The following is a 23,730-nucleotide window of genomic DNA, read 5'->3' as shown; positions in this document are numbered from 1 at the left end:
CCCAGTGTTTAAAATGACTTCAACTGGGGAGTTAGTCCAACAACCATGACAACTAGTAGATTTTGTTCATTCACTTTCACATATGATTTACTAACACCTATGCTTCCACTTATTTACTGTCCCAAAAGGCGCACAGTAGAGTGGTTTTATGTCCTGATGAAAAGCCCAGGTCCGAAGTGGGGTTGTTATTAGGCGCTCAAACATGCTGGTCTGATTCACAGGGGACATTACTCGGTGTGATGATGTTAATCGTTGCACGGGGAGGCCTCGAGTAAAACTAACTGGCACATTTTGAGGTAATTTGAACTTTTCATCCCTCACCTGCCTTACAGATATATTGTATGTTCTAGCCTTTCTATACAGAGTGACTCCTTTCAGTGAGGTTGGAGAATACCAACATGTGTGAAGGGGGGGCCCTATGATAAAGTACGCCACCTAAGGGTGGGCGAGGCTCAGCGTTCTTAAAGACTCTTACTATTGGCTTGAGCCAGCATCATTGTTCTGCACTGAAGTATATCTAACTAGGAGTCCGCTCTACCCAGCTCGGGCCTGCACTGTATTGTCTATTGTCCTGGTTTTAGTCTTTGAGAACTTGTGGGTATTTATGTCCATGAGCCCAGCTCATTGGGAATAGAGGACGACTGATGCTTACCACTCAGCACTGCCATTTGTGGTGTCTGGGATGTCCTGAGTTTCACTTCAACAGAAGGGGTGACATCCTCTGTTCAAGGATGTCACCAAAGGGTGATATCTGTTTAAGGATGTTGCCCAATCTATGTCATCCAAGGGTGACATCTGTTCAAGGATCTCACCCGATCTATGCCATCCAAGGGTGACATCTGTTCAAGGATGTCACCCATTCTATGCCATCCAAGGGTGGAATCTGTTCAAGGATGTCACCCATTCTATGCCATCCAAGGGTGACATCTGTTCAAGGATGTCACCCGATCTATGCCATCCAAGGGTGGAATCTGTTCAAGGATGTCACCCATTCTATGCCATCCAAGGGTGACATCTGTTCAAGGATCTCACCCGATCTATGCCATCCAAGGGTGACATCTGTTCAAGGATGTCACCCATTCTATGCCATCCAAGGGTGGAATCTGTTCAAGGATCTCACCCATTCTATGCCATCCAAGGGTGACATCTGTTCAAGGATGTCACCCATTCTATGCCATCCAAGGGTGGAATCTGTTCAAGGATGTCACCCATTATATGCCATCCAAGGGTGACATCTGTTCAAGGATGTCACCCATTCTATGCCATCCAAGGGTGACATCTGTTCAGGGATGTCACCCATTCTATGCCATCCAAGGGTGGAATCTGTTCAAGGATGTCACCCATTCTATGCCATCCAAGGGTGGAATCTGTTCAAGGATGTCACCCATTCTATGCCATCCAAGGGTGGAATCTGTTCAAGGATGTCACCCATTCTATGCCATCCAAGGGTGACATCTGTTCAAGGATCTCACCCATTCTGTGTCCCTCAAGGGTGATATCTGTTTAAAGATGTCACTCACTCTGTATCCCCAAGGGTGATATCTGTTCAAGGATATCACCCATTCTATGTCATCTTTTGTTCCAGGATTTCACCCCTTCTGTGTCCACAGGGGTGACATATTTTGTTGTAGGCTGTTGCCCATTCTATGTCACCCAAGGGTGACATCTTTTGTTCAAGGATGTTGCTCCTTCTAGGTCACCCAAGCGTGACATCCTCTGATCGAGGAACAGGTTTTGGAATCCAGAGAGTATCCAGAGTTCCCGAAATAAGCAGGGTTTGTGATGACTTGCTTGGAAAGGAGTATTTGTTGGGTTTTGTATGGCTCTTCTGTAGTCCTTGAGATTTTGCTGATAGTGCAATTTATCTTCAAGATCAGATTTAGATCCAATTTGCACTTCAGTCTCCGATTGAATGTTTTGAGAAATAAATGTTTCGCTGTAAACCACGCGCAGGCTATTTGTTTCCATGAAGTGAAGAATCCTCATTAGAAGCTGAGATGATGGAAGCCGCAATAGGTCTCAAAGACGCACTGAAACGTGATATTGGTTTTTCAACTTGGATCTTGCATCAATGAGAACAACTTCAGTAGATGAAACTCTTGATTAACTATTCAAATAAATAACATTTATTAAGAATATTAAGAATCAAAATCAATAATGATAAAAACAAATATGCTGTGAATGCAAACAATAGGACCAAGAAACCATTCTGGCCTAGAATACATTTTTCAATAAGACATTTTTTTGACATCATAACCTCATAACCGTCATTGTAACTTCATAAAATGTTTAACAACTTAAAATTATGTTTTAAATATTTCTAGACAACCTCCATGAAATCATGTAAATAACCGAATTAAAATTCTTTACAAATGATCTTGGTATGCTCTATGCACAGAAATTCTGGAAATTTTAGGGGACCTTGTAAAACATTGCCTGTAGATTATTTATTTCAAAATTTTACTGATCTTTTAAAAACTACTACAAATTTCTCTTAGATCTTCAAGAGAAAGAAGAAATCCTTCTGGAAATCTATGGTCCTCACAACTTGTGTAATGCTTGATACGGAACGTCACAAGATCTTAGCGACTTTTGCAAAGCCCTCTTTGGGTCATTGCAGGACTTTTGTGAAGCCTTCTAGAGCTTTTCAGAAACCTCCTACAGATATTTAAGATGTCTACAACACCTGCTCAAGGCACTTATGAAAAGCCTTCTTTTGATATTCCTGGAAGGTTTGTAAGCTTTCTGAGGGTCCTTACAATTTTTTGCACAGCTACAGACCCTAAGGGTCGCTTGAAGATCTATCCTAGACAAGTTTTTGTAAGACCCTGCAGCACTTTTTAAAAGTTCTTTCACTTAAACTATAAAGCATTTGACTGGATTCTTAGGAGAAACTTAACAGGGCATTTCTTTAAAATATATTAAGACTACTTAACGACCATAATAGCAGTTTGTCGAGTCTTCCATCACAGTTAAGAGTATGAACCTGTTACAGCCATAAATGATGAGATGAAAGATGGGTGCTTTACACCAACAATATTAAAGGTAGGTCTAGGAGAGCTGGATCGATGCCAGATTTTCAACATAACCACTTAAGCGAAGTGTATACATGATGAATCGATACGCATCCCATTTATGTAGTCCATAGTTCACCTAAAAATCTGGCTTGGATCGGCTTCACCTGGTCCTTGAGTAGACACTACGACTCTTCATCGACAATAATAATTTGGCCCCTGCAGATTCACCCACCCAATGAGCCTCTGTTCAAAGAGAAAAGATCTGATGCAGTGTCAGAAGTGAGATGTAATGCTGGTGCAAGTCTTTGGGGGTGTCGTAAATATGACCTAAAGAGGGGCTGCTCCCTTCAGAGTGCTTCCAATGGCTCGCCAAGGTCACAAAAGAGGCGAAGATCAGAGTTGCAAGCCTTATGATCTTATCACTTGCCTGTCGAGTCAAGGCAACAGAGAGGTTGCTGAGTTAAGACATTTCCAGATATGAGAGTCCCTTGATGCACGTGGGATACTCTGACATCTTTGTCATAAATGAAACTCAGTCTGCAGATAATTTTGGATAACCTAAGAGAAGAGATGGATTTGGAAAGCCTTGTCCGTGTTTAGTCTTCCGTGGATCATATGAACAAGTAATCAAAGTGCAACATGTTCAAAAGAAAATAGCCTGACTTGTCCTAAAGGAAGCCTCCGCTGTCACTTCAAACATTTGAGGTGCTTGAGCAAAAAGTACTAATTATTCATAATATGCTGCACAGTTAGGAACGGTACAAAATAATAACATGCAGGGCAAATTGATGAAACATAGGACTACGTCCTCGCCCTTCTGCGATAATCAACCAAGAACTATCTGGTTTGAGAGCTTTAAACCTGGTTGAGTTAGGAGACACTGCATGTGCTCTGACACCCTATTGACCTGATGAAGGCCTTTTTAAAGCAGGAGAACCTTTCTATAAACCTACCACACTCTCTCGGAGAGCAGCCTTGGGGTGCAAGCTCTATTGGAGAGGAGGCACCGGAATGCAGACCTTACTATCCGGTCAGGCCCAAGCACAGAGAAGAACTCGGGATGTGTATCCATCTTGGCTCAGAGAAGCTCTGGTACAGACTCTATGATTATTGTGGCACAATCAGAGACAAGCTCTCAGGGGTGGGCTCTCTACCTTTGTCGTTCAATTAGCGAGAACCTCTTGGGGTGTGAACTCTATGATTCTTTGTTGTAGAATAACAGATTTGCTGTCAGGGTGTGAACTCTATGATCCTTCAAGGCACAATCATAGAGATGCTCTTAGGGTGTAAACTCTATGATCCTTCATGGCACAATCACAGAAGCTCCCAGGGGTTGAACTCTATGATCCTTCATGGAACAATCACAGAAGCTTGCAGGGTGTGAACTCTATGATCCTCCATGGCACAATCACAGAAGCTCCCAGGGTTGAACTCTATGATCCTTCATGGCACAATCACAGAAGCTTGCAGGGTGTGAACTCTATGATCCTCCATGGCACAATCACAGAAGCTCCCAGGGTTGAACTCTATGATCCTTCATGGCACAATCACAGAAGCTTGCAGGGTGTGAACTCTATGATCCTTCATGACACAATCACAGAAGCTTGCAGGGTGTGAACTCTATGATCCTTCATGACACAATCACAGAAATGCTCTCAGGGTGTGAACTCTGATTATTTGTGGCCTAATCAGAATCTCTCTGTATGAACGGTATGATCCTTTGAGATCCAGCCAGAAACCAGCTTGTGGAGTGAATGTTCTATGATCCAATTGGGTCTGATCAGGAAGCAGCTCTCTGGGTGCAAACTGAGTGACCATTTTTGGTCCAATCAGAGATCAGCTCACAAGATTCAGATTATTTGATAAACTCTAAATCAAAACAGAGCAGATTGTGGCCCACGGAACCTATGACCCTTCTTGGTCCAATCTGAGAAGAGCTCCGGAGACGTTGATGCTATGAATCTTCTCGGTTCCATTGGAGACCTGCTCATGGTATACATGCTCTGTGACTCACAAAGGGTCTTTTCAGTGAACAGCTCATGGATTACTCGGCTATGGCCATTCTGAATACATTCAAGGAAAAGCTTGAGTGGTGGTGGCTTGTCGACCCTTCTACTTTCTAAAGGGAGCAGCTCACTGGATACAGACCATTCCCTGCACTGTGCCTTATCAGTAATAGGCTCTAGGGATACACGACCTATGACCCTTCTGGGTAGAATTAAAATCTCAGGCAGTGTCGGTTCCATAATCCTGCTGGGTTAGAATAAATATGAAGTCACACGATACAGGCTCTTTAGATTGCACTCTGTGTATTAAAGAACAAACTATTACACACAGGATCCCTCCTGGTCATAGCAGAGAGCTGTTGAAAGGAACACAGGCTCATTCACTAACGATGCGTCTTTTGAAAGAGCATCTCAAGAACCCTACTGTGCTCTATGCTAGTAGCATCGGCGAAGCCATGCAACAGCATTCCCCTGGCACCTCGTCTGACTGTGAGCTTCCGGTGCAGCTCCACACTCCGAAGATAACAGCATGAGCCTCCCTCAGGGCATTTTTTCCTGTCACCTTAAGTACAGGTATGCTGATGGTCTGCCGTCTTTGGGTCTCTAGTAGTGCGAACATGAGGCAATATATGACTACTTAGAATAGTAGTTATTAGACTGTAGGCGTGCTGTCTAAATGTGTTGAACATTCTGCCCTTTACGCTGTGCAGCTTGGCTTAATCGTGTAAAGTTCACATCCAAAATCACAGCCCCATAAATTAATGGGTCTAAATGCCTTAAAATAGAATCCCTTCTCCACACACCATTGCTATAACAGATGGAGGCAGATGAATTTGTCGCTCTCATCTATCTCAGGACGACCATCTTGGGTATACACTTTTTATATGCAAAAGCCTGCTGTCCAACCTGAGGCCTTCCATGGATGAAACAAATGAAGAAGGAGCTTTCAAGCCATCACAGGTCGGCCATCTTGAGTGTACACTTTTGTATCCAACAACATGATGTTCAGGATGTCCAACCAGAGGTATACCATGAAAGAAATGAAGAAAGAGCTCTCAAGCTCTCACAGGTCGGTCATCTTGGATGTACACCTTTCTTATGCTACAGCGTCATGTCCAACCAGAGCCCTACCATGAATGAAACAAATTAAGAAAAAAGTTTTGAAGCCATCACAGGTCGGCCCTCTTGGGTGTACATCTTTTCTATGCAATAGCATGATGTCCAACCAGAGGCCTCCCATGAAAGAAATGAAGAAAGCTCTCAAGCTATCACAGGTTGACCATCTTGGGTTTACACTTTTCTTATGCTACAGTGTGATGTCCAACCAGAGGCTTGCCATGAAATGAATGAAGAAAAAGCTTATAAGCTATCACCAGTCAGACAACTTGGGTGTACATCTTTTGTATGCTGCTGGGATGTCTGATCACATACCTACCACAAAACATAGCAGTTGTGCAGCCATGCACAGAAGGAGATGCAGCACCTATGCAGACACCAGAAAGGAGCAGGATAAAACATGGGCCCTGGACAGAGCCATGTGTAGCCCACTTGGCTTAGACCTTATTTTGAGTACGGGATCCTAAAATCCATGCAGAAATTCATCATCGTCAGAGAACAAGCTGAGGTCGCAGGTGTCCTTGTCGAAGGTGATGGGCTTGAAGACTTTGGGAGGTGGGCATGGTGGCACATGGATCATCGGCAGTGGGGCGACCCTGGCCCGGGCTTTGGTGTGGACTTGCTGGTTCTGCAGCTGGAAGAAAGTGATAAACATAGCAAATAACATATCCTGGAAGAGTCTTACCGTGGCCAACAGAGCCAATCTTCATTTCAATGGAAGGAAAGAAGTGAAAAAGGAGGAAACATTGGAGAAGAAAAAGAGCAAATGTGAGAGGGTTGAAGTAAGCATAGGAAATGCAAGTAAACAAGAGGGAGAAAAGGAAAATTAATAACTGAGGAGGTACAGAATAGGGGTTAGAAGCAAACAAGTGATGGATGAAGTAAATAAGGACAAGTAGATGAATATCAGGAGGAGCTGAACGAGAGGGAGTAAGTATACAAGAGAGGGTGGGATTCAACGAATACAGTAAAAGTCAATAAGAAAGATAAAAACAGGGAGGGGTGAAAGTCAAACACGGATAAATGGAAGCCAACAAGCAGCCACAAGAAAATGGAGGTTGCAAGCAAATCCGCAAGAGAGGAAGTTAACAAGGGAGAGTGAAAGTAAAGGGTGTTGCAAGGAAGTAAATGAAAGCAAATCAAAATAAATGAAAGAATGTAAGTTAACAAGAAAGAGTGTGATTAAACGACGGTCAAAGAAAATAAAAGAGGGGGTAAGTGAGAGGATTGAAGTATTAACTTACCATAGGCTGGATTGAAGATGTATGGAAGTAAACAAAGGAGAATTAAATTAAACATATAAAGATGAAATTAAAAGAGCAAGGATAGTAGCAATGGATGAGAGTGAGCGAGGCAGGTTGGTAGTTAAGAAAAGGGGTGCAAGTACAAAAGGACAACAGAGTATTCACGAGAACTGGAGTACATGAAATAAGTGTGGGTGGAAGTAAAGGATTCAAAGGAAAGACATTTGAGAAAGCAAGGGAAAATAAAGAAGGAAGCAAAACAATACAGGAAAGAGGAAGGCAAGTAAGCCAGAGGATGGAGGGAACAATAGATTCTGCAGATGAATAAGAGGAGGACTGCACTTCACGACAAAATGGCATTAAACTAGGGGGGTTATTTACAAGCCCATTGCGCCACCAGTGCATCACTTCTTTTGACGCACCGGCAACGCAGGGTGCAGACCCAGAGCAGTGTCAAAAGCCTACGCCTCCCCAGGAGAGGCTTAAGAAATAGAAATATCTCTACTTCTCCTCGTTTTTCCTCTTTCTATGTGTGCCGCATTCTGCAGGCAGGCTGACGAGACCGCGCAGCGTGTGCACCGCAGGCATGCCAAGGCAAGCCCATCTGCAGCAGTCCACACATCGACTGCGCACAGCCCCAGCCTCCGCCATGCTACAGGTCTGAACTCAGAAGGCGTGTGGGGCTATGCAGACAGACCTATACGAGTAAGGAGTTACTAATGCTCATCTACGGATAGCCGGGGGAAAGATAACTGGGTAGATAGAATTGCGACAGGTCTGAACCTCTGCAAGTTAAAGGTAAGAGGAGAGCCACTTATATGTGGATTAATTAATGCGCGCTCGTTTGTGACGCAAGCTCAGGAAGTATACCTCTTGTGGGAGCCAAATGATTGGGATGTGTTATTTGTTACCAAGACCTGGATCCCTGCGAACAAGGAGGAGACCTGAACTAGACTGCCCAATGGGCTTTAAGGCGACCCACCATCCAAGAGCAGAGAAAAGGGTGGTGGGGGAGGAGTAGAAATCATTGTTAAAGAAAAAAAAGGGAGATAGGCATCCTTCAAATTGAAGAAAAACAAGGAATAGAGGTTTTAGTTTCTTCCTTAAAAGCAAAACATGAGACTGCCCTCAGGAATGTTATGCTACCGACCACCAGAGAATCTACATGATGTGATTCAACCATTTCTGAGCACAATGACAAACCTTGCAATCATGCGCGTATCAAGAGAGAGAGAGAGGACTAGAAAGCTAGTCCGAGTCACCGTAGTTTATATGTGTTATCAAAAGAGACTAGCTTAAATATGACCAATATTGTTAGGACTCTGATTAGATTTGTCATGGGCACCTCGTTGGTGAGTTCATGAAGCCCTCACCCACCAACCTGGTTGGTGGCATGCTTCATCATCGGGCCCACCCAGTGACACCTAATGTGTCCCGGGTGTGCTGCAACGCCTGATAACAGCGGAGCTGGTATTTTACTGAGAGTGCAGTGTGAGATGTAAAGTGAAGTGTGAGTTAAAACGGCTTGGCGAGGGTCCCAGTACCCAAGGGTAAATAACATTTTAATAACTGGGCCCCCGTCAGCGGTTAAAATAAGGCTAGGGATGTTTAAGGGAGGCGAGCTACTACCTCCTACATCCATCAGTTGGTCGACATGTTTCAGCCAGTGCCTTAAACTAAATCTGGCTTTCCTCACTAAGGTGTTTCTCTAAGTGTGAGAGGGGATTCCCTTCTCATATATACGCTTAGAATTTGCAGCCAATGCTTCCAGGAGTGAAGCTGTAAGCTTCTGGTCAGAGCCTGCCTTGTACCTGTTGCACCGTCCTCGTACCGGAGTACAGCTAAAGAGCCACATAAGCTGAAAAAGCCAACTTGGCGAGTTGGTAGCCATGATTCCTTGACTGGCACTGAATGCTAATGAGTAGCCTGGGCTATCAAGCCTCAATGATCAAAGGTTGCAAATGAGTCTGCTGGATCTTGGAGTGTTTCACAGACCATCTTTAGAGTAGCCTTTCAGTATTACTTCTGCATAATGTAAGGACGGCAACGGTTACACAGACCGTCTTTAGAGTAGCCTTTCAGTATTACTTCTGCATAATGTAAGGACGGCAACGGTTTCACAGACGGTCTATAGAGTAGCCTTTCAGTATTACCTCTGCATAATGTAAGGACGGCAACGGTTACACAGACCGTCTTTAGAGTAGCCTTTGAGTAGTATCTCTGCATAATGTAAGGACGGCAACGGTTACACAGACCGTCTTTAGAGTAGCCTTTCAGTATTACCTCTGCATAATGTAAGGACGGCAACGGTTTCACAGACCGTCTATAGAGTAGCCTTTCAGTATTACCTCTGCATAATGTAAGGACGGCAACGGTTACACAGACCGTCTTTAGAGTAGCCTTTGAGTAGTATCTCTGCATAATGTAAGGACGGCAACGGTTACACAGACCGTCTTTAGAGTAGCCTTTCAGTATTACTTCTGCATAATGTAAGGACGGCAACGGTTACACAGACCGTCTTTAGAGTAGCCTTTCAATATTACTTCTGCATAATGTAAGGACGGCAACGGTTTCACAGCCCATCTTTAGAGTAGCCTTTCAATATTACTTCTGCATAATGTAAGGACGGCAACGGTTACACAGACCGTCTTTAGAGTAGCCTTTCAATATTACTTCTGCATAATATAAGGACGGCAACGGTTACACAGACCGTCTTTAGAGTAGCCTTTCAGTATTACTTCTGCATAATGTAAGGACGGCTACGGTTACACAGACCGTCTTTAGAGTAGCCTTTCAGTATTACTTCTGCATAATGTAAGGACGGCAACGGTTTCACAGACGGTCTATAGAGTAGCCTTTCAGTATTACCTCTGCATAATGTAAGGACGGCAACGGTTACACAGACCGTCTTTAGAGTAGTCTTTGAGTAGTATCTCTGCATAATGTAAGGACGGCAACGGTTACACAGACCGTCTTTATAGTAGCCTTTCAGTATTACTTCTGCATAATGTAAGGACGGCAACGGTTACACAGACCGTCTTTAGAGTAGCCTTTCAGTATTACTTCTGCATAATGTAAGGACGCCAACGGTTTCACAGACGGTCTATAGAGTAGCCTTTCAGAATTACCTCTGCATAATGTAAGGACGGCAACGGTTACACAGACCGTCTTTAGAGTAGCCTTTGAGTAGTATCTCTGCATAATGTAAGGACGGCAACGGTTACACAGACCGTCTTTAGAGTAGCCTTTGAGTAGTATCTCTGCATAATGTAAGGACGGCAACGGTTTCACAGACCGTCTTTAGAGTAGCCTTTGAGTAGTATCTCTGCATAATGTAAGGACGGCAACGGTTACACAGACCGTCTTTAGAGTAGCCTTTGAGTAGTATCTCTGCATAATGTAAGGACGGCAACGGTTTCACAGACCGTCTTTAGAGTAGCCTTTGAGTAGTATCTCTGCATAATGTAAGGACGGCAACGGTTTCACAGACCGTCTTTAGAGTAGCCTTTGAGTAGTATCTCTGCATAATGTAAGGACGGCAACGGTTACACAGACCGTCTTTAGAGTAGCCTTTGAGTAGTATCTCTGCATAATGTAAGGACGGCAACGGTTTCACAGACCGTCTTTAGAGTAGCCTTTGAGTAGTATCTCTGCATAATGTAAGGACGGCAACGGTTACACAGACCGTCTTTAGAGTAGCCTTTGAGTAGTATCTCTGCATAATGTAAGGACGGCAACAGTTTCACAGACCGTCTTTAGAGTAGCCTTTGAGTAGTATCTCTGCATAATGTAAGGACGGCAACGGTTTCACAGACCGTCTTTAGAGTAGCCTTTGAGTAGTATCTCTGCATAATGTAAGGACGGCAACGGTTACACAGACCGTCTTTAGAGTAGCCTTTGAGTAGTATCTCTGCATAATGTAAGGACGGCAACGGTTTCACAGACCGTCTTTAGAGTAGCCTTTGAGTAGTATCTCTGCATAATGTAAGGACGGCAACGGTTTCACAGACCGTCTTTAGAGTAGCCTTTGAGTAGTATCTCTGCATAATGTAAGGATGGCAACGGTTACACAGACCGTCTTTAGAGTAGCCTTTGAGTAGTATCTCTGCATAATGTAAGGACGGCAACGGTTACACAGACCGTCTTTAGAGTAGCCTTTGAGTAGTATCTCTGCATAATGTAAGGACGGCAACGGTTTCACAGACCGTCTATAGAGTAGCCTTTCAGTATTACCTCTGCATAATGTAAGGACGGTAACGGTTTCACAGACCGTCTTTAGAGTAGCCTTCGAGTAGTATCTCTGCGTTTTGTGAGAAAAACCACAGTTGTACAGTCCACCTCACTGTGTAGCACCAGTTTAAGACATCCTGGAAACATTTCTATACCTGAATGTCATTTGCAGGACCCTGCTTATCATAACTTCATGGCGCATTTACAGAACAGAAGCAAATGCTACAAACTTGCCTTTGATGAACTCACAGTTTATCGCTAGCTGCCGGTTCAAAAAAAAAGTTTTCAAACATAAATGAAAGGGACCTCTGCACTGGAAGACATGGTCTGTATGAAAGTTGCGCTTTTTAAAAAGACTGCTTTATATATGTACTTTTGAATGACCTATACACAATTCCACCAAACCTTTCTCAGATGTTCGGGCTACTCTGGTAGAATTCTTCTGGGCGTCGGTGCTTTCCAGGGTATCGTTCTTTAGGTGCGCGCAGGTGCCTCAAGATGGCGGATTTCGAATTACAGACACTTGTCTTTACTATTGGCCGTCCCAACTTTTCACTATCAGTGATTGCATTTTTGGAGAGAGGGATGACCTATCCTTATAACTGGAGGTTGATCCTCCCAGGAGTTTGATCTAGAGGCCTTGCCATCTAGCTCCACTCGGCTTCACAGATATCCTTCGATGACTTAGGGCCTGATTGAGATCTCAACTCTGTCACAAAGGTGATGGATAGCCCTTCTGCCGAAATATAAACCTCGTAGGGTCGAATGGAATTTATATTTCGACGGACAGGATATCCATCTCTGTTGTGACGGAGTAACCCGTCCGCCGAGATCTATATCAGATCCTAAATCTCTACTCACTTGTTGGCAACAGACCCTTCAGCACCTTAAATGGTACAAACCCCTGATAGGTGAGACCCTTTTGTGGCACGGCACGTGGCTGGCACTGGTGACCGACCCCTGGGAATTCAAAGCCCCGGTTTTGATTGGGATCTCAAAGTTGGGCAACATTTGGATCAAAAACCATATGAAGCCATTCCAGCAGTTGATTTGCTGAATACTTTTTGCATAAATCAGAACTCTGGCAAACGGCAAAACAACGCAGTTTGCACCCCCACCAAATGCAGTTCTGCTGTTGGGAACTTTTTCCACAGGATCTAGGATTGCCCAGTGGTGGCACGCTACTGGCACCAAGTGCACACCCCATTGACAGTGCTAGTGGCAGAGCCTAAACTAGCAATGCTTGGATTATAGAAGGGGGATTGGGGGCACTCATGAGTCCCGCACTCTGGTGGCAAAGAGAGATACTGCATGTTACTGGATGTGACACAACCCACCACAAGCTCTCGGGACTGTGCCAAGGCAGAAGAGGCACTATGCTGAGCCAGAGGCTGTGATAAGAAATATAAGAAGGCATGAGGTCTATGCTGATGACACTTCCAGCGGGTATGACCTAACATTTGACCACGAGGGGCAACACAATAGAGTTTATAAATAAAAAAGAATGTGTTGAACAAGAAAAGTAATAAATAAGCAAGGAAATTAGAGATGCAAGGAAATATGAGAAAACATTGAAAACACAAGGAGGAAGGTAGAAATAAAAGAAGGAAACAAAAAAGTACAGGACAGTGAGAATGGAAATGGATGATATAAGACGATGAGAGAAACAAGAAGTAAGAAAAGGAAGAAAGAAAACAAATGAAAGTAAAGGAAGCAAATAAACAGTGGACAGGAAGAAAACAGAGGTTGAAAGGAAACAAGAGGATGAAACTTTTATTTTTACTTGTCTGGGATGAGGGCGCTGCTCTCGCAGTGCAGCTTGCGGTGCTCCCTGCGGTCGGCACGGTGGAGCTCTGGCAAGGAGGCTCCGCAGGTGTTTGTACAGGTTGTTTTGCAATTGCAGGGGATTGTAAGTTTGGTCTACTTCTAAACTGTTGAGAATAATCTAAAGATAAGAGAAGACAATGTTTGGTTAAGAATTTGTCTTCCCAAGAAATTCCTCTGCAGGACAGGACATGCCTGTCACATTCGCAGCCTCTACCAACACCATCAACACAAGTATCAGGCCACTACCGAAACCTCCTCGCACCTTAGACTATCAAAGACAGCTCCTGAAGGTCTAATAGAGGACATTCATACTCCTGCCCACACCTTGGACTATCACAGACAGCTCTTCACACTTATTAAGGACATTTAGACTTGCCACGTCTAGGTCTCCTATAAACAGCTCTTGAAGTACCTACGTTCATTCAGAACACTCTTCCCATGTCTGACAATCACAGACAGCTGCTGAGGTTCTTGTAAAGGACTGTTGGACTGCTCAGAGCTCAGATTATAACAGACCGCTCTAGATGCACCTGTTAAGTCACTGACTGCTCTTGAGGTACTTGTTAGCCGCAGACTGCTCCTGAGGTACTTGTTATGTCACAGGCTGCTCTTGAGGTACTTGTTAAGTCACAGACTGCCTTCGAGGTACTTGTTAAGTCACTGACTGTTCTTGAGGTACTTGTTAAGTCATAGACTGCTCTAGATGTAATGTTAAGTCGCAGACTATCTTAAGCACTTGTTAAGTCACAGACTGATCCAGAGGTATTTGTTAAGCCACAGGTTGCTCATGAGGTACTTGTTGAGTCACAGGCTGCATTTGAAGTGCCTGTTAAGTCGCAAACTGTCTTGAAATAATTGTTAAGCCACAGCTGCTCTTGAGGCACTTGTTATGTCAAAAGCTGCTCTTGAGGTATTTGTTAAGCCACAGGTTGCTCTTGAGGTGCTTTGATAGTCGCAGACTGCTCTTTAGGCACTTGTTAAGTCAAACACTGCTCTTGAGGTACCTGTTACGTCACTGGCTGCTTCAGAGGTATATGTTAAGCCACAAGCTGCTCTTGAGGTGGTACTTGTTAAGTCACAGGGTGCTCTTGAGGTATTTGTTACGTCACAGGCTGCTCTTGAGGTACTTGTTAAGTCACAGGGTGCTCTTGAGGTATTTGTTACGTCACAGGCTGCTCTTGAGGTACTTGTGAAGTCACAGACTTCTTTTTAGGTACGTGTTAAGTAACAGCCTGCTCTTGAGGTACTTGTTAAACCACAGAGCGCACTAGAGGTACTTGTTAATTCACTGACTGCTCTTGTTGAGTCACAGGCTGCTCTTGAGGTATTTGTTACGTCACAGGCTGCTCTTGAGGTACTTGTTAAGTCACAGACTGCTCTTGAGGTACTTGTTACGTCATAGACTGCTCTCAAGGTACTTGTTATGTCATAGACTGCACTAGAGGTAATTGTTAAGTCACAGCCTGCTCTTGAAGTACTTGTTAAGCCACAGACTGCACTAGAGGTACTTGTTAAGTCACAGACTGCTGTTGAGGTTCTTGTTAAGTCACAGACTGCCCTAGAAGTACTTGTTAAGCCACAGGCTGCTGTTGAGGTTCTTGTTAAGTCACAGACTGCCCTAGAAGAACTTGTTGAGTCACAGACTGCTCTTGAGGTACTTGTTAAGCCACAAGCTGCTCTTGAGGTACTTTATAAGTCACAGACTGCTTTTTAGGTACGTGTTAAGTAACAGCCTGCTCTTGAGGTACTTGTTACAACACAGGCTGCTCTTGAGGTACTTGTTAAGTCACAGACTGCCCTAGAAGTACTTGTTGAGTCACAGACTGCTCTTGAGGTACTTGTTAAGTCACAGACCGCACTAGAGGTACTTGTTAAGTCACAGACTGCTGTTGAGGTTCTTGTTAAGTCACAGACTGCTTTTCAGGTACTTGTTAAGTCACAGACCGCACTAGAGGTACTTGTTAAGTCACAGACTGCTCTTGAGGTACTTGTTAAGTCACAGACCGCACTAGAGGTACTTGTTAAGTCACAGACTGCTGTTGAGGTACTTGTTAAGTCACAGACTGCTCTTGAGGTACTTGTTAAGTCACAGACTGCTCGAGTACTTGTTAAGCCACAGACTGCTCTTGAGGTACTTGTTAAGTCACAGACTGCTCTTGAGGTACTTGTTAAGTCACAGACTGCTCGAGTACTTGTTAAGCCACAGACCGCACTAGAGGTACTTGTGAAGTCACAGACTGCCCTAGAAGTACTTGTTACGTCACAGACTGCTCTTGAGGTACCTATTAAGCCACAAGCTGCTCTTGAGGTACTTTATAAGTCACAGACTGCTTTTTAGGTACGTGTTAAGTCACAGACTGCCCTAGAAGCACTTGTTGAGTCACAGACTGCTCTTGAGGTACTTGTTACAACACAGGCTGCTCTTGAGGTACTTGTTAAGCCACAGACCGCACTAGAGGTACTTGGTAATTCACTGACTGCTCTTGTTGAGTCACAGGCTGCTCTTTAGGTACTTGTTATGTCACAGACGCTCTTGAGGTACTTGTTAAGTCACAGGCTGCTCTTGAGGGAATTGTTAAGTCACAGACGCTCTTGAGGTACTTGTTAAGTCACAGGCTGCTCTTGAGGGAATTGTTAAGTCACAGCCTGCTCCTGGGGTACTTATTAAGTCACAGACTGCCTTTGAGGTACTTGTTATGTCACAGACCGCTCTTGAAGTACTTGTTAAGTCACAGGCTGCTGTTGAGGTTCTTATTAAGTCACAGACTGCACTAGAAGTACTTGTTGAGTCACAGACTGCTCTTGAGGTACTTGTTGAGTCACAGTCTGCTCTTGAGGTACTTGTTAAGCCACAGACCGCACTGGAGGTACTTGTTAAGTCACATGCTGCTCTTGAGGTACTTGTTACGTCATAGACTGCTCTCAAGGTACTTGTTATGTCATAGACTGCACTTTAGGTACTTGTTAAGTCACAGGCTGCTCTTTAGGTACTTGTTAAGTCACAGGCTGCTCTTGAGGGAATTGTTAAGTCACAGCCTGCTCCTGGGGTACTTATTAAGTCACAGACTGCCTTTGAGGTACTTGTTATGTCACAGACCGCTCTTGAAGTACTTGTTAAGCCACAGACCGCACTAGATGTACTTGTTAAGTCACATGCTGCTCTTGAGGTACTTGTTACGTCATAGACTGCTCTCAAGGTACTTGTTATGTCATAGACTGCACTAGAGGTACTTGTTAAGTCACAGCCTGCTCTTGAAGTACTTGTTAAGCCACAGACTGCACTAGAGGTACTTGTTAAGTCACTGCTGCTCTTGAGGTACTTGTTACGTCACAGGCTGCTGTTGAGGTTCTTGTTAAGTCACAGACTGCACTAGAGGTACTTGTTAAGTCACAGGCTGCTGTTGAGGTTCTTGTTAAGTCACAGACTGCTCTTGAGGTACTTGTTAAGTCACAGACTGCTCTTGAGGTACTTGTTAAGTCACAGACTGCTCGGGTACTTGTTAAGCCACAGACTGCTTTTCAGGTACGTGTTAAGTAACAGCCTGGTCTTGAGGTACTTGTTACAACACAGGCTGCTTTTGAGGTACATGTTAAGCCACAGACCGCACTAGAGGTACTTGTTAATTCACTGACTGCTCTTGTTGAGTCAGAGGCTGCTCTTGAAGTACTTGTTAAGTCACAGACCGCACTCGAGGTACTTGTTAAGTCACAGGCTGCTCTTGAGGTACTTGTTATGTCACAGACTGCTCTTGAGGGACTTGTTAAGTCACAGACCGCTCTTGAAGTACATTTCAAGCCACAGACAGCACTAGAGGTACTTGTTAAGTCACAGGCTGCTGTTGAGGTTCTTGTTAAGCCACAGCTGCTCTTGAGGTACTTGTTAAGCCACTGCTGCTCTTGAGGTACTTGTTGAGTCAAAGCTGCTCTTGAGGTACTTATTAAGTCACAGACTGCTCGTGAGGCACTTGTTAAGTCACAGACTGCTCGTGAGGCACTTGTTAAGTCACAGGCTGCTCTTGATGACAAGAGTGAAGCTCGCATTGTCTTTGATGTCACTCAAAACCCTGAGGTGAAAAACATCCCTGTAATCAGCTTTACACCCATCTATTTTTTTATGGTATCTTAGGCCCCCAAAATAGTGTCCCTCTGCTTTCAATTGCTATGCAATGGCAGAGGAGTATGGGTGAGCCATACAGAATATGGCCTCTGGTATGTATCCCTGTTCCAAAGGTTAAAAGAAATACCTTGCCCCCATCCTTGACCAAGCAGTAGCCTCAAGTGTAATCCAGTATTGGGTAGTATAAAAATGCAAAATATCATTTACCCGTGGAAGCTGAGATCCACCAAGCTGCTGGGTTGCGTCTATGACATAATATTGAGAGAAATAACTGAGACATACAAATATAGCATTAAAAAATGTAGAGAACACAAATATCACCAACCTCTACATAAAATATAAAAATATAATTATGCACTGCACAAATCTATTAAAAACCTAAATACCAAAAGCAAAAATAAAGAGATCTTGTAAACATAATAAATCCTAAGGAATTTCACAAAAATTACAAAAACAAAAGTTTTGTGAACCTAAAGCAAATACAAAAAACAAACAAAAAAACAACAATATAATTAGCGTTTACCATATAAGGTGCAAGAATTAAATACTTTTCTAACTTGTAGCTCAGCAACCAATGAAGCTAAAGAATTAAGACAGAGTTTAACAATAAAAAAATAGTATAAAAAGGAATTAAAATGTGTAACTAAGTGCTGCAGAAGAAGCCACCACTTCTGGAAAGCGTCACTCTGTCTGCCTGAAGCTACAACCTGAATGTAATGTAAAATGTAATGTAAAAACGATTTGTAGAGCGCTGCGTTCACCTGACGGTTTCTTGGCGCTGTAATGCTGAAATGTTCTCCAAAAATAAAGCCTCTACGTTTACAAAGTAAGTACCAAATAATAATCGAACATAACGTTAACTAAAAAATAATTGAAATATTTTAGTAGACACACAAATAAGAAACAATGATTTGAAAATGATGTCTCCAAAAAACAGATACCAAGACTGACAAAAAACAAGAAAAAGATAAAGGCAAACCACTTAACAATAGCAACATTAAATTACAACGAGAAACATGACCCCAACATTAATTAATAACCAAACTTTTTTTAGAAATGCAGAAGTTGGCAAAAAAGTACAAACCGAAAAAACCCAGAACAAGCCACCAAATTACACAGAACCAAGTAGACCCCAAAAAAATGATGTAAAACATGTTGTAAACATATTAGCCTTTTTTAAAAACACTAAATGCAAAACAATAACATATATTAATAATTCTGTAATTTGCATATATGGTAGAAACAGCAACATATAATACATCATAAAAGTCTAAACGACTATTAAGGTGTATCTCTACATCTCTAGAAACGAAAGAACCTCTTGTCAAAGGATTAATTGGAAATGCACTAAATATTATTTCCGGTACTTGCTAAGGTACGGTGACCTAACCTGACCTCGTCAGTGCCTGTTGCTCAACCCACCACGTGGCTCCTCCTGAGGTCACCCGGTCCCCCCGTTACCACCGCCTGCTCGCCGCTGCCCCTGGAGTCGAGATCTTCTCTGCCCCCTGGTCTCTCCTCCGTTAGTATCAGTATTTGTCCGCTGTGCCCCTGATTCTGTAATTCTGTTTTTCAGTATTTATGCGCTGTGCCCCTGATTGTGTACTTCTGGTTTTCTTCTGTTTTTCGACTGTGCCCCTGATTTTTGTATTTCTCTATCTCTCGCGTCTGCCGCCTTTTTCCCGCTGTTCCACCCCGCTCCCTGCTGCTGCTCCCCCGCGGCCCCCGCCCCCTTTCCTTCTGTTCCCTCTCCCCTCTCAACATTCGCCACCCCGCTCCCACCTCCCAGCTGCTCCTCCCTCCCTCCTCCCCCCCACTCTCCATATATGGCAGAGTCCGCACGTACGCGCAGCAGGTGCGCCGATTGTGCGCCAAAGGCACACGCCTGGTCCGTGCCTAGCGCCAGAACCCCTGACCCTCGTCGAGGCCAGCGCACCCGCCGGACTTACGACGCCGTCACCCTCAACGCACTCAACACCGGAGGGATCACCACCTGCTGCCAAGCCTGCCCGAAATGCACCCACGGACCCTTCACCTGCCAAGCCTGCAAGTTCACCTGCCTCCGGACCTGCACCGCACCCGCCAAGCCGAGCACCAGCAACAACCACCTCAAGTGCATCCTGCTCAACACCCGCTCCGTCCACTGACACGCCATCGAACTCTGGAACCTGCTCGACACAACGTCACCAGACGTCGCCTTCCTCACAGAAACCTGGATGAACGCCTCCTCAGCACCCGACATCGCCATAGCCCTCCCGGACGGATACAAGATCACCCGGAGGGACCACGTCAACCAGACTGGAGGAGGCATCGCCATCGTACACAAGAACATCATTCGCATCTCGACCAACTCCAACGACACCTTCACCGCTGCCGAACACCTCCACTTCCAAATACACACCGACCCCAAGACGACCCTCAGAGGCACCCTGGCTGAATTATTTTTAGAGCGCTCTTATGCCGAGGCGTCTTGGCGCTGTAAGACGGAGAGATAGAGGTGGCAGAGTTAGAGCAACACAAAGAGCCAGGTCTTCAGCTCTTTCCTAAACTTAGCTATGCTCTTTTCGGAACGTTGTGAGGATGATAGACTGTTCCAGAGCTTTGGGACTTGATGGGAAAAGGATCTGCCGCCCCAACGGACTCTCTTGATCCTAGGGATGTGAAGTAGATTTTGGGAGCTGGATCTAAGTGAGTGCTCCGGAACATATGGGGAGAGAAGGTTGGAGAGCTGTTTAGAGGTCTGTACATATGGATTTGTGGGCTAGGCACAAGACCTTGAATTGGATTCTTTTCCTAACTGGGAGCGAGTTTAGTTCGCTTATTGCTTTTGAAGTGGGGTGTCGTTTAGGAAGATTAAGCAGAACTCTGGCCGCCGCGTTTTGGATGGACTGGAGTTGGTTAAGTTGTTTTTCGCCAGCACCTATATGTAGGGCATTACAGTAGTCTACCTTAGACATAATCAGAGCACCCACAACTGTTTTCCTCAGGGCAAAGGGGATGTAAGGCAAGAATTTTCTAAGGACCTTCAGTGTGAAGAAACAGGACGAAGTGACCTGGTTGATTTGGGCTGTGCAATAGAGGTCCATGTCCATTATGAAACCAAGGTTTCTGACCTTGTTTGCCGGGGTGGGACATACGTCGGCTTCTGGGGGCCACCAGAGATCATTCCAGACAGACGGTTTTTGGCCAAACTCAATCACCTCCGTTTTTTCGGTGTTGAGTTTGAAGAAGTGAGAGTTCATCCATGCCTTGACGTCTGACAGACAGTTTCTGAAACTGGTGGCAGTGGCTTCTACAGTCTGAGCCATTGAGATCACCAGTTGTGTGTCGTCAGCGTACGAAACTAAATGTAGGCCGTGGGATTTAATCAATGCGGCTAGGGGTGTGACATACAGATTAAAAAGGGTTGGTGACAGAGCCGACCCCTGGGGAACTCCACAGGGTAGGAGGAATTCCTTGGACAGAAGCCCATCCCAGTGGATTTGGTGAATGCGTGCCTGCAGAAAGGTCTGGAGCAGTTTTAGGGCGGTATGGGAGATGCCCAGCTTTGTTAGTCTATTTAAAAGGACGTCGTGGTTCACGGTGTCAAACGCCGCTGTCAAATCTAGTAAGATCAGAGCGGCTCTGCCTCCTTTATCCATGGATTGACGAATGTCATCAGAAGCAGTTTCTGTTGAGTGACAGGCCCTGAAGCCATGCTGCGTGGGGTCTAATAGGTGGTTGTCCTCAAGGTGTTTTGTTAGCTCCTGATTCATTGCATTTTCTAGAATTTTGGCAGGTAGGGGAAAGCATGATATAGGGCGGTAATGCTTGGCTTCCTTGGGGTCGAGGGACTCCTTTTTGAGTATCGGCCTGATGCATGCCTTCCTCCAGCTGCCGGGGAATTGTCCGGAGTTTACTGCAGTATTAAGAAGGGGGGTTAGGGCTTGACTAATGGTCTCAGGGACCATATGTAGGACATAAGGGGGGCATGGGTCCAGTGGCGAGCCAGACTTAGTCTGAAGAAGCAGCGTGGCAACATGGTCACAGCTGAGCTGGCAGAATCTGGGGAATTCCGGAATTAGTGTCTGTGGATCTGAGTCATGGGGGACTGCTTCGCACGGGGGTAGCGATCGAAGGTCATTATACACTGTCTGAACTTTCTGTTGAAAGAATTGGGCAATGTTTTCCACAAATTCTTGGTGAGGTTGGAATGTGATTTCTCTCGGACTTTTAGCTAAGTGAGTCACGGTCTTAAATAGTTCCTTTGAGGAGTTTGAGGACTCTTGGATTTTCTTGGTGAAGAATATGGTCTTAGCTTGCTCTATGGCGTGCTTGTATTCATGTAAGGCAGCCGTGTACTCCTTTTTGGACTGAGGGTTGTAATCATTTCGCCAAATTCTCTCGGCCCGCCTGCATTTATTTCAATGTTATCAATTTAACCTCTGGGGTGTACCATTGTGAGGTTGCAGAGCGGATCTTGGTTTTTTTAAATTCTTCCGGGGCTAACTTGTCCATTGCTTGTAAGAGGCAGGTGTTAAATTTGCGGGCTCCATCATTACTGTCTGTGCTGACGTTGATGGATGCGTCCTTGCTGAAAAAGTTTGCTAATGAAGTAGCTTCTAGTTCACCCTCATCTACAGACCCCCGAGAGCATGCACACAATTCAGCAAAGACATCGCAGACTTTATCAGCCCACACGCCCTCCCCGCCGCTGACTACATCCTCCTAGGGGACCTCAACTTCCACATGGAGAACAACAAGGACAGCAACACCACCACCATGCTCGCCAACCTCGCCAACCTCGGACTCAAGCAACTGGTGAACACCCCCACCCACTACGCCGGCCACACGCTTGACCCCGTCTTCTCCTCCAGCAAGCGCATCTCCTTCAGCCACTCCACCGGACTCCATTGGACTGACCACAGCTGCGTCCACTTCAGCTTCAGAAGAACCACCACCCACCACCACTCACAACAGGTTCCTCGCCGGAGCTGGAGCAAGATCACCGCCGAACAGCTCACCACCTCCCTCAGCCAGAACCCTCCCGCCAGCACAACGGACCCCAACGAAGCAGCCAGCAACCTCAGACAGTGGCTGACCGCCTGCGCCGATGACCTCGCACCACTAAAGAACCCTGCCAGCAGGCCCGGCAGCAACAAAGCCCCCTGGTTCACCGACGAACTCAAGGACTCCAAGAAGAACTGCTGCAACCTCGAGAAAGCCTGGCGCCACGACCAAACCACAGAAAACATGACCGCCCTCAAGCACGCCACCCGCAAGCACCACCAGCTGATCCGCACCACCAAGAAGACAGCATTCAAAGAAGAACTGGACAACAACGCCTACGACAGCAAGGAACTCTTCAGCATCGTCAAAGAGCTATCTAACGCCAGCGCCGGAAACAACGACATCATTCCTTCGCAAGACCTCTGCGACTCACACGCCTCGTTCTTCCACCGCAAGATCGCCGACATACACAACAGCTTCGGCGCACCAACCACGCACCCAACCGCCGAACCAACGCCCCCCACCACCACCCTCTGCAACTGGACCCCGGTCAGCACCGAAGACACCACCCGCACGATGAACACCATCCACTCCGGATCACCAACCGACCCCTGCCCCCACCACGTCTTCAACAAGACCGACTCCATCATCGCACCCCAACTCCGGGACATCATCAACACTTCCTTCCACACCGCCACCTTCCCGGAGAGCTGGAAGCACGCCGAGCTCAGCGCCCTCCTGAAGAAACCAACAGCGGACCCCATGAACCTCAGGAATTTCCGCCCCAAATCGCTCCTCCCCTTCCCTGCCAAAGTCATCGAGAAGACCGTCAACAGACAGCTCGCCGCCTTCCTCGAGACAAATGGATCCCTCGACTCCTCGCAGTCCGGTTTCCGAGTCAACCACAGCACCGAGACCGCCCTGATCGCAGCCACCGATGACATCAGATCCCTGCTCGACAACGGAGAAACAGCGGCCCTCATCCTCCTGGACCTCTCCGCAGCATTCAACACTGTCTGCCACTGCACCCTAGTACAGCGCCTCAGCAACATCGGAATCCAAGAGAAGGCATTGGAGTGGATCATCTCGTTCCTCGCCGGAAGAACCCAGGGAGTCCGCCTCCCCCCCGTTCAGATCCAAGGCCACCAAAGTCATCTGCGGCGTACCACAAGGTTCTTCACTCA

At 45.5% G+C, this 23,730-nt stretch overlaps 1 protein-coding gene across 1 annotated transcript in view; it reads right to left on the bottom strand.

The window, feature by feature from the left end:
* Positions 1–6,281: 6,281 nt before the first annotated feature.
* The window catches only part of M1AP (meiosis 1 associated protein), a 359,391-nt gene continuing 341,942 nt past the window's right edge, over positions 6,282–23,730 (bottom strand). The window contains exons 9-10 of the mRNA XM_086964406.1: positions 13,397–13,558; positions 6,282–6,773 (exon numbers count right to left, since the gene is read on the bottom strand). Of these exons, the coding sequence (XP_086820532.1) occupies positions 6,603–6,773; positions 13,397–13,558 (333 nt within the window). The 3' untranslated portion in view covers positions 6,282–6,602. The remainder of the gene's footprint in view (positions 6,774–13,396; positions 13,559–23,730) is intronic.

This window comes from Lissotriton vulgaris, chromosome 3_2 (assembly GCF_964263255.1).
Source record: "Lissotriton vulgaris chromosome 3_2, aLisVul1.2, whole genome shotgun sequence".
Classification (NCBI taxonomy): Eukaryota; Metazoa; Chordata; class Amphibia; order Caudata; family Salamandridae; genus Lissotriton; species Lissotriton vulgaris.
Note: the sequence above shows the minus strand (reverse complement) of the source record. Positions and strands in the feature narration are given on the sequence as shown.